The 10,681-nt window shown below is 43.3% G+C and overlaps 1 protein-coding gene across 1 annotated transcript in view; it reads left to right on the forward strand.

Moving 5' to 3' along the window:
- Window positions 1–10,681, forward strand: part of TGFBR2 (transforming growth factor beta receptor 2) — an 86,889-nt gene that overhangs the window by 69,939 nt on the left and 6,269 nt on the right. Inside the window, exon 5 of the mRNA XM_069088568.1 lies at window positions 1,583–1,724. Coding sequence (XP_068944669.1) covers window positions 1,583–1,724 — 142 coding nt within the window. The remainder of the gene's footprint in view (window positions 1–1,582; window positions 1,725–10,681) is intronic.

Raw genomic sequence — 10,681 nt, forward strand, 5'->3', positions numbered from 1 at the left:
GGAGTGTTGTCTTTTTCTGTGCTTTCAGAAAACCAGCTACAAACCAAGCAACTCTTTGTCACATGGTAACGTCTTGCTTTTACAGTTTCCAGTGCAATGTGGTCAGGGATGAAAGTGTCTTCGTATTGCAGAAACAAAGATATAACCTTCCCACATGACAAAACGACAATCGTATTTTTTCTGTTGCCTGTTAGGAGGTGGATGAATAATGCTCTGACATATATTGAGGGGAGAGATAAGCAGATCCTGAGGTTTGGCATTTCCTTATTTGCTGTGTTAGCTCTGCAACCTTAAAAAAATGGTCTTCACATAAGAGCACATTATTTCTGTCAGTCGTCCAATACCATGTTCCCGTGCATTGCTTATCTCCTGAAACATGGACTATTTTTGTGGCCTTCTGAGGGGGTGGGAATCTTGTATCCAGTCTAATTCAGCTAACAAGAGCTTATTCAGTGGAAGGCATGGGGCCAAGAGCTGGACAATAAATAATAGCTGATATTTATGGAAGCCCCTTTTTAGAGGTTTGCAAACTGCTTTGTATCATTTTATTTAAATCTTTACACAATCCGTAGAATAATCACCATGGCTATTGTTTTCATTCTCTCATTTTTCTTTTTTAAGATGAGGAAACTAAGACTCAGAGGAAGTTATTTATTGAAAGATATTAGATATTTAAAATTAGAGTTGGCATGAGAGGCAGTGGGCCATAATGGACACAAAACTGACCTCAGAGCAGTGGAGAACTGGGTTCAGGATCTGCTTCTGACAAAGACTGGCTGTGGGAGCCTGGGAAAGTCACTTCTCAGGGCTCAAGGCAACTCTCTGAGACTATACATTGCAGAGAAGGTGACAAGCTGATTTGGTAGAGGGAGTTTCCAAACCACCTAGTTCCCTGTACAGATGAAATCACCCATCTCTGACCTGAAAGTTGTTTATATGTATGCATGTGTGTGTGTATGGTCATGCTAAATACTTTCATTACTAATTCATAACAGATTCATTAATTAAGCACATAAATGTCCAGTTAGCCATCATTGTTTTATGAGACACTTGTTCTAGGGGGTTGACCAGAAGGTCAAGCACTCAGTCATGGAATCTAGTGGCTCTTATAGTTTTATATTCCCATCTTCCCAGGCCTGGTTCTGGTTCCTTCTGGTCAATCCCCTTACTCCCACAGTATCCAGTCATTACTCCCAACACATTTCTTTTTCTTTCTTTTTTTTTCCCCTTCCTTTTCTAATGTGTCAGAAGGCACATTTATTAGGATGAAATATGTGAATTCATTTGGCTGACCCATGGTCTCATGGTGAGATACAGGAAAATAACTCCCCAAAATGCCACTACCACCCTACCACCTACCATTCTATCAGGGAATGCTCTGTTAGGCCTACATAATTTCTACTCGGGCCCATTGATGATCCTGCTGGTGGAACCCATTTAAGTAATGACCTCTACAAGTTTGAGTGAGATGTTGGTAGAAATTTTAAGACATTTCAAAAAATTCCCGTTGTCTTATCTATGGGCATGAACATTGTCATATTTTTAAAACCAAACTACAACTGCCTCTTCTGTTTTATTGCAGGTTGGGACAGCAAGATATATGGCTCCCGAGGTTTTGGAATCCAGAATGAACTTGGAGAATATGGAGTCCTTCAAGCAAACAGATGTATATTCTATGGCCCTGGTTCTCTGGGAAATGACATCTCGCTGCAACGAGATAGGAGGTATGTGTGATTGGCTAGAGTGCATTTAAAATGGTAGCTCTGAGTGAACAGCTGGTTGGTGGGGAAAGAGAGCTGTACATATTGAAAGACCATTGTTTCCTAGAAAATGACTGATGTTGCATGGGAAATTCATATTTCCAAAGGATGAACTCCTTTTTTTCTTAAGTTTGGTTTAAAAGTTGAAGAAGTCTTGGTTTGGGATCCTAAGATCAAGTCTTACCTCTCCTTTACTAGCTGTAAGGCCTTTGACAATACCCTTTTCCTCTCTGGGCCTCTCCTTATCTACAAAATGAAGGGGTTAGGTTAAGTAGTCTCCAAGGTCTCTTCCTGCTCTAAATTTGTGATACTGTGACTTTCAGAGCAGTTTCCTACAAAATTGAAAGCACATATATTCATTTATCCATTCATTAAAAAAGATTTTTTTTCAAAACCCTGATATATTAAGTGGATTATTGTACACATGGAAAGATGAAGAGGTCATTAATTGAGTTTGAAGGGAATTTAAAAGCCTTAAATGAGTACTCTAACCTGCTCATTTTATAGATGAGGAATATGAGGCCCATAGGGGTTAAGTGACTTGCCCAAGGCCACTCAGGCATTAAAGGCAGCAGACTGTAACAAACCCAAATGGGCATTAGCTGAGAGGTGTGTTTTAGTTCTGGACCACATCCATGAGCAAGCTGGGAGACTTAGACCAAGTCATTTTGCCTCTGCAGATCTCATATTTTCTGATTTATACAAAGATACCCACCCTACCCTGCCCTCTGGACTCTTACAATCTAAACAGTTTTCTTCTGACACCTGGAAGTGATAAATAGGAACCAGTGAGAATTCCAATAAATTTTTTAATAAAAGAAATAGATGTCCTTGGAATTTAGAAAGCATGGTAGAATGATATGGGATTTCTTTGATAGACCTAGGCTTATAAGTCCATTTATATCCTCTACATTCAAATGAAGGAAGCTGTACAAAAGATAAAGTTAGATGTGATGTGAAGAAACCATTTCTTGAACAATTGGGGCCCTCCATTGGGAAGTGGTGAGTTCCCTTTCATTTGAGGTCTTCAAGCAGAGAATGGGTGACTCATTTGTGGGATGTGTTCCCCACACACATCCCACAAGTGGGGACTTGTGGGATAGTGGGGAGCTTGTTTTCTGTTTAGACTGTACTGGATGGCCTCAGAGGTCCCTTCCAACTTTGAAATACCATCATAGTGGGTATTCTTTTGAGAGGTGTATGTATAAGTTGTATCAAATGACAACTGAGGTACCTTCCAACTTTTACATTTTTCTAGGATTATTAACTTTATATGAGATTCCTCTCTTTCATGAAGGTCTCAAAGTAACTTGACATTTCCTTGTAGATGAAATTTGTTTGTTGTTGCTTTTGTTTTTGTTTGGGATCAGGGGTGTGGGAATGGACCAGAGAAATAATCTCTTTGGTGTTGGGAGCTGCTAGTGAGGGAATTCCTTCCACCAATGCACCTGCTTTACAACTTTGTGATTGAGAGAGTCACCTGGGGTCTCTGAGAAGTTAAGTTTCTTGTCCAGTGTGTGTCAGAGATAGGAATGGACCCTGGGTTTTGGAGACCCGGAGGCCTATTATCTCTCCACCCATTTTATGCTTCCTCTCTTCATCAAGTTTAGTAGCCCAAAACAGTTTGAGGTCCAAAAGGGAAGCCCAGAATCTAACCATTCTAAAATGGAGCCTTGTCCAAATGGCTTTATTTCAGAGATTGCTGATGTTGATGACAGAAGAGTTGGTTTAATCTCTCCAAATCAGTATTGTATAACCAGCAGACAACTGTTAGCCCTGTTTCTCGTGCCTTGCTAGTTAGCATACTACTCATTATGGGCTGCATGTCAGCTTCCGGCCCTGGAATCTCTCGTTGTTATCCATCACCCCAAACCTTTCCTGTTGCTCTGTGCTGAGCCAGGCAGAATTGGGCTGGTAGGGGAGAGCCAATCTCCCTGTCCCTCCCTCTACAAGGACCTGAACTCAGAGGAGATATAAACACAGTTTCCCAAGGAAGGAAGAGTGAGTGAACCCTTTGTAACCTTCAGAATCGGACCAGAAAACTCTTTAGGAACAGGAAAAAGGCCACTCCAATCTTTGTTTGGTTTGATCTCAGTCCCACCTTCCTGTTGCTTCTCCTCCCAAGCCCCCTTTGATATGCTCTAGCAATTAAAACTAGTTTGGTCCAATGCCCTTCTTTTCTGCTCTTGGTATTCTAATGGCTCCTATGAGCTTTGACATAATAATAATAATTAATAATGACAATAGCAACAACAACCAGCATTTTATAGTGCTTTAAGGTTTGCATTTTTCACAAATGTTAATTCATTTGATCATTGTCTGGGAGAGGTTTACTTAATACTGGGCCTTCTCTTCCTCAACATAAAGAGAAGCATTGTTTATCGAGAGCTGACCTTAGATTCATGAAGACCTGATTCAAGTCTCCCTCCTGACACAGGACTTGAACACCATTTTGGGCAAATGAGGGGTTCTTTAAGTCTTTTGTCCCTCTGAAAACTCAAGACCAAATCAATCTCGACTCAGAAGCCCACTCAGTTGGATATTTACCAGCACCTTTTACGCTCAGGGATCGCCGTTGCCCCTATCACTGTTTAAGCCTGGCATATGCTTAAGTTTTGGGAATTCAAGGAAAGGCAAAAACTGAGGGTGGCTAGGTGGCACAGTGAATAGAGCAACAGCCCTGGAGTCAGGAGGACCTGAGTTCAAATCTGGTCTCAGACACTTGACACACTTACTAGCCATGTGACTTTGGGCAAGTCACTTAACCCCAATTGCCCTCCCAAAAGCAAAAAAAAAGGCAAAAACCACCCCTGCCTTTGAAAGGTTTCTGATCCAATGGGTAGACAGTATGATAACAGCTACATACAAACAAGATCCATAGAGGATAAATTTCTCCCTAGAAAGTACAAAGCCCGGTTAGAGAGAACTAGAGACATTCACTGCCACTTGTTACCACTTCCTTGGTATGTCTCAGCTGCCCAAGGATCCACCCTAAACTATTCTATTAAATATCCAGGGTGGGGTTCTTAAATTTTTTTTGGTGTGGATTCCTTTGACAATTTGGTAAAAAGCATATGGACCCCTTCTCAGAATAATGTTCCTAAATTCACAAAATGGAGTACGTAAAGGAAGCCAAAGGTTAGTGAAAATAAAAATTTGAAATAGTTTTTTTTTTCCCCATTCAAGTTGATGGACTGCCTAAAATCTCTAGCATTTAACCTGTCTTAGGAGGCCATGAGAGACATGAACTCCTTGCTCTTCTCATCTACACCATGCTGAAGGAAAGGCTAAGAACCTCTTGAATCCCCCCATTGTCTCAGACTGTTTGGAACAAATTATAACTCCTGGTCCCCACCAAATCATTCATCCAGATTTGTGGTAGCAGACTATCCACATTTCATCACAGTGCTAAAGTTTTAAATTACATCCTAATTGCTCCAAAGTCACATTGGATTTTCAGGTCTTGATTGGGGGTGGAGAGAAAGGGGAGATGATGGTAGGTGAGATTTAGGAGTTACCTCTTTGTTTTTAAGAGGGAAAGTAGAAAGTAGGTTTCTATTCACTGGGGGATGCATTCTGTGACCCTCTCCTTCACTAAGATCATTGATAATTCCACTGGGTGTGCCCAGTGTCTAGGTTGGGGTTAGAGGCACCAGTGGGAGTAAGTGGTAACAGCATAGACTCTTTCAGGACAGCCCTTGGCAGAACAAGGCATCTACAATCTCCCATTTCCCCATTCTCAGTTGGTACTGGTTATGAAAGCAAATGCCTCCCAAACCCAAAGCCTTTGTCTTCTCTAGGGTTGGCAGGGTGGCAGGATAAGCAGGAATTTAAGCTTGAGAGCAGCAGAAACCCATGAAGGGCCGCTGAGGTCATCCTCGGATGCTACAAGCAGCACCAGACCTCCCTCCCCTCCATAAAGTCAGCAGCAGAATGGAGGCAAATGAGAGCAGGGGCGAGGCTGAGGTGTCCCGTTTTCCTGGGGAGCCTCGTTTGGAATGCAGATTGAGAAACTCAGGGGCACTGCTTGGGGAAAACTTTCCCGTTCACTTCATCAACACCACAGCTGTGCGCCAGATGCTGGGATTCCTGAGGAATAGGATTTCTCTCCCAGAGCCCTGCCTTCAGAGTGAAGTAGATGGAGAGAGCGAGAAAAGTTGGATTTCTCTCATGGTCAGAAATGAAAACATTGGCATCATTGCTAGAGGAGCATAGGACTCTCTCCGAGAGCTGGGACCCAAACTCCGGGTCAGCCAGGGACCCCGAAGGAAGGAAAAGTGGTGCTCAAACAGTCAAGGAATTAAGTTTCTTCAAAAGGAGCTGCTGTAACTTCAGGCACAAACCGAGGAGGGAGTTAGGCTGGCTGCTGTGCAGTCTTCGGAGCCACGGCAGAAACAGGAACTGGTTTTGATTACAAACCCCTGCTGACTTGGCAGGGCATGATTTAAGGAAGGAGGAAGGTTTGCTATTACATCATCTGTGCGAGGCCGTGTAGCCTCTAGGGTGTAGACAGTCCAATAACAGATTTGGGGGAAAGCTGGATTCAAAACTTATCTCTAACGTTTCGAGCTGTGTGACCCTGGGCAAGCCTCAGTTTCCTCATTTGTAAAATGCAAAAGGTCATGCCTGTAGCACCTCCATCACAAGATTGTGACGTCACATATCTAATGTCCATTACCATAGAAATAGCATTTGATCTTTTTAATAGCAAGGCCTCAGAATTCCATAATCCCCCGATACTTTTTAATCAGGTTTTAATGGAGCCCAGACTAGAATAAGGTGTAGCTTAGTTTTTATATGGTACTGCACGGTTTTTATTCTCAACCAAGAGTTGATGAAGAGTTAAGTATGTGCCTCATGCAAACTGTGCTGGGTCTGGAGGTTTTTGTTCTGTTGTTGTTCAGTCATGTCCAAACAGAACAGAGATGGACTTGTTTTCATTCAGTTGTGTCAGTCTTATCCATCTCTCCATGGCCCCATTTGGGATTTTCTTGGCAAAGATACTAGAATGGTCTGCCATTTCCTTCTCCAGCTCATTTTACAGATGAGGAAACTGAGGCAGGTTAAGTGACTTACCCAGGGTCACACAACTAGTCAACATCTGAGCTGGGATTTGAACTCAAGAAGATAAGTCTCCCTGACTCCAGGCTTACTCCTCTATTCACTATAGTGCCACCTAGCTGCCCTGGCTCTGGAGGGTACAGAGAACAAAATGAAACAGCCTCTTCCCTTAAGGGGATGTCTTTCTAGGAGGTCTCATATGCTAAATGATTTGTTAAAAACTTAAAGTTGTACATTAGTAAACCTAAATAAAATGTCTTAGTAAATAAGATAGTAAATTAATTTCAGTGCAGAAAGCATAACCTTCCAGCCCTTCCCATTATGTCCCCAGCAGAGTATTTTGCCCATTGCTTCTCAGTTACTTTCCCCTTGCTAACATTGGGGGGTCCTTATTTCTTCTAGTTTGGCTGTATCATGTTGCATTATTCCACAAAAGACTTTCTGGAATTCTTCTTACTTAATGACATTAGAACATTTCATCACATTCATGTACTACAGTTTAATTAACCATTCTATTTGTCATACCCTGTTTGCCTCAGTTTCCTCATCTGTAAAGTGAGTTGGAGAAGGAAGTGGCAAACTTCTTTAATATCTTTGTCAAGAAAACCCTAAATGGGGGTGGCTGGGTGTTGAAGTGCATAGAGCACTGACCCTGGAGTTAGGAGGAGCTGAGTTCAAATCTGACCTCAGATACTTAACACTAGCTGAGTGACCTTGGGCAAGTCACTTAACCCCAATTGCCTTGCCTTCTTCCCTCCAAAAAAATAAAGAAAACCCTAAATGGGGTCATGACAGAAATAAACAAACAACAAAATTAGTCTTGCTGCCAGGATTGTGCAGTTATTAGTAATCCTGATATAAAAATCTTTGAAGAGATTTCTGACCTCTGTATTTAGGGGCAGATTCTCACCACATCCAAGCAATTGTTCTTTCCCCTGAGTATTGAGAATGTAGAGGGACAGAACTCCCAATGAGAAAATGTCCTCTGCCCATGCCCTCAGCATCTGATCTAATGCTTGTATTCTTGGAATCTAATTTTGAGGCCCTGAGAGGGCCTGGCAGAAGGTCATACAGCCAGTGTATATCTAAGGAAGACTTGAACCAAGGGCTTCCCAGCTCTTCTATACACTGGATCATGCTACTTCCCTCTCTAAAGAGATTTCTAAGTAAAAGGAACTTTTAATCCCAGACCATTTTATCAGGTAGTCCAACCTCTTAATGTCACCAAGAAACCATGACCCAGAGCAGGGACGTGACTTTCACTTTAGCTCAGAGAGGCCAAATTTGAACCCAAGTCCAAACTTAGCAAGCTGCAAATAGCCTGTGAGCACCCAGCCCAGCAACAGGCCTCTATGACCTGATCATATGTCCTGGTGCGGTGGAAGCAGAGAGCACTCTGCTGAGAGTCAGAAGACCAGCGTTTAAACGTGATGCTTATTCCTAGGGAAGGGAAATGAGTCATCCGAGTAAATGGTGAATTTCTTCATCTGTCGGCTGAGGATCCCTGACCCCATCCATGCCCAGCTCTCATTCTGTGATCTTTCCGGTAGCTGGGGGGTCCCCAGCGTTCCTTCTGGCTCCAGGTTTGATGCTTGCAGCATGAGCTTCTCACTGCAGAAAGTCAGGCTCAAGGCTGGGCAATGGAATCCCAAGAATTAATGTCAACGAGTTACAGCCACGAACCTGGTGGTCCACGAACTGGTGAAGAAGCTTATCCCTTTAGAAATGCGATCCACCCATTCCCAGAGTGACAAGCATCCTCCCTCCTCCCACAGGGAACCAAAAAGGCAACTGTTGGAGTGGGAACCAGCTTGGTGTTGGCAGTGGTTTCCAATAAGTGGTCAATTAAGACTTTTATTGGTGGGTGGTCTTGGGGGGGGGAAGGGAGCTGTTTAGGAGTAAACAGCAACATGACTGTCATTTGTTCCCAGCGTCTCAGGCTGGACATAGGTAAAGAAGAGGAAGCCTAGTCTCTCAAACATAGCCAGATGTCAGGCAGTGTAGAATATAGGGCTAGAAGGCCACTTTAGAAAGCATCTGGTCTCACCCACCTGAGATCTGGGGGCTCCATAGTACACAGAGCAACAGGCCTGAAGCCCGGAAGACCTGAGTTCAAATCTAACTTCAGATATTTACTAGCCATGTGACCCTGAATAAGTCACTTCACCCCTGTTTGCTTCAGTTTCCTCATTTGTGAAATGAACTGGAGAAGGAAATGGAGAACCACTCCAGTATCTCTGCCAAGAAAACCCCAAATGGGGTCATGGAGAGTGATCACAACTGAAAAATGACAGTAGCCTAGACAGCGACTTGTCTGAGGCCACATAAGTTAAGTAGCAGGTACAGATTTGAAACCAGACCATTTGACTCCAAATCCAGTGTTCTCTCTCCCCTGTACCCCCACTGCGTGGCTTCTTCCTCCCAGATAGCCAGTGTTCCTTGCTCTGGGAGAAAGTTTCATGATTTTTGCCTGGGAAATACAAACCCCATGACAAGTCTGAATGATGGCGCAGATTTGGCTTCCCCACCCCACCCCCATCCTCCACCCCTGCAAAAAAAATTGGTTTTTGGGGTGCAGGGGGACAGAATGTGCCAAGCTGTAAGTGAGGAGGAGCAGGGACATGTCTTAGAAAGTGAACTGGGACTACTATTTAATTTCGTTTGTGAGATACCTTTCTTAGAAGCAGGAGGAAACAGGCCTGGAGTCAGAATATGATGCCCCTCATTCTAATTCTGGCTCTTCCATTCTATACAAGACCTTGGACAAGTCACTTCTCTGGGATCTAGTCTCCTCCTTTAAAGAAGGGGTTGACCTTAGATTCTTAAGGTTCCCTCTAGTTCTAAAATCAGTTTAATCCAATGGAGATTTTTTAAAAGTTCCTTCAGTTTTAAAGAATATTCCACCAGGGGAAAGGTTGTTAAGGATCTGGAATGCCTGTGTTTTAAGTGTAGGGCCCTCCCAGATGAGACATGCATTAAGCTTTAAGAGAAACAAAACATAAAAAATCAGCTCTGCTGCAGATCTTAGAAGGTCAGAGGTGGCCAGCCTCTCAGCAGCTTCTCCCTACGTTTGCTCAGGAATATTGACAGGAGGGACAGGTCTTATCTCCCCTTAGGGGAGAAGAAATTCTCCCATCTTCCCTAGCTAGGATTTCTGGAAAGAAAAGAAGATCATTGTGACAGTCTTTTCCTTACAGGGATTGAAGTCTTCCTTGCTATCTTCTGTTATCTCCAAGAAGTTGGCTAGACAGTTAACGTTGCTTTAAAGTCATTTCCTCTGGTCAGTGCACACCCAGCTACTAGTAAGACTGAGACCAGTGGATCCCTTGAACTCAGGAGTTCTGAGCTGCAGCAAGCTAAAGCAATCAGATGTCTGTCCTACCTGGCACCAAGATGGTGGGAGCCACTGGGAGCAGTGTGCTGACATAGGGCAGGCTAGCTGAGATCAGAAAAATGGAGCGAGTCAATTCTGTCAGGCCCATCAGTATTGGCCTGAGTAGGAGAGGGAGACCTATCTACCCTCCCAACTATTCTGAAAAAGAACACATTTTTTATCATTATTATATTATAAAAACTTATTTCCTACCAATCGATGTCACATCTTGGCATGGAGATTACCCTAGGGACTGGTAATGCCAGTGGCCAGGCTCTTCAGGCTCTGCTCACTGGCCCAGTTACTGGTTCTCTCTCTCTCCTTCTCCTCCTCCTCCCCGCTACCCTCTTATATGTGTGTGTACATTCATACATATACATAGATCTATCTAACAAGCTTCCATCCATCCGTCCGTCCGTCCATTCATCCATCCATCCACCTACCTATCTATCATCTCTCTCTCTCTCTCTCTCTCTCTCTCTCTCTC

This window comes from Petaurus breviceps, unplaced genomic scaffold (assembly GCF_028583685.1).
Source record: "Petaurus breviceps papuanus isolate PSGF00001 unplaced genomic scaffold, PetGlider_PUasm1.0 185, whole genome shotgun sequence".
NCBI classification, from domain to species: domain Eukaryota; kingdom Metazoa; phylum Chordata; class Mammalia; order Diprotodontia; family Petauridae; genus Petaurus; species Petaurus breviceps.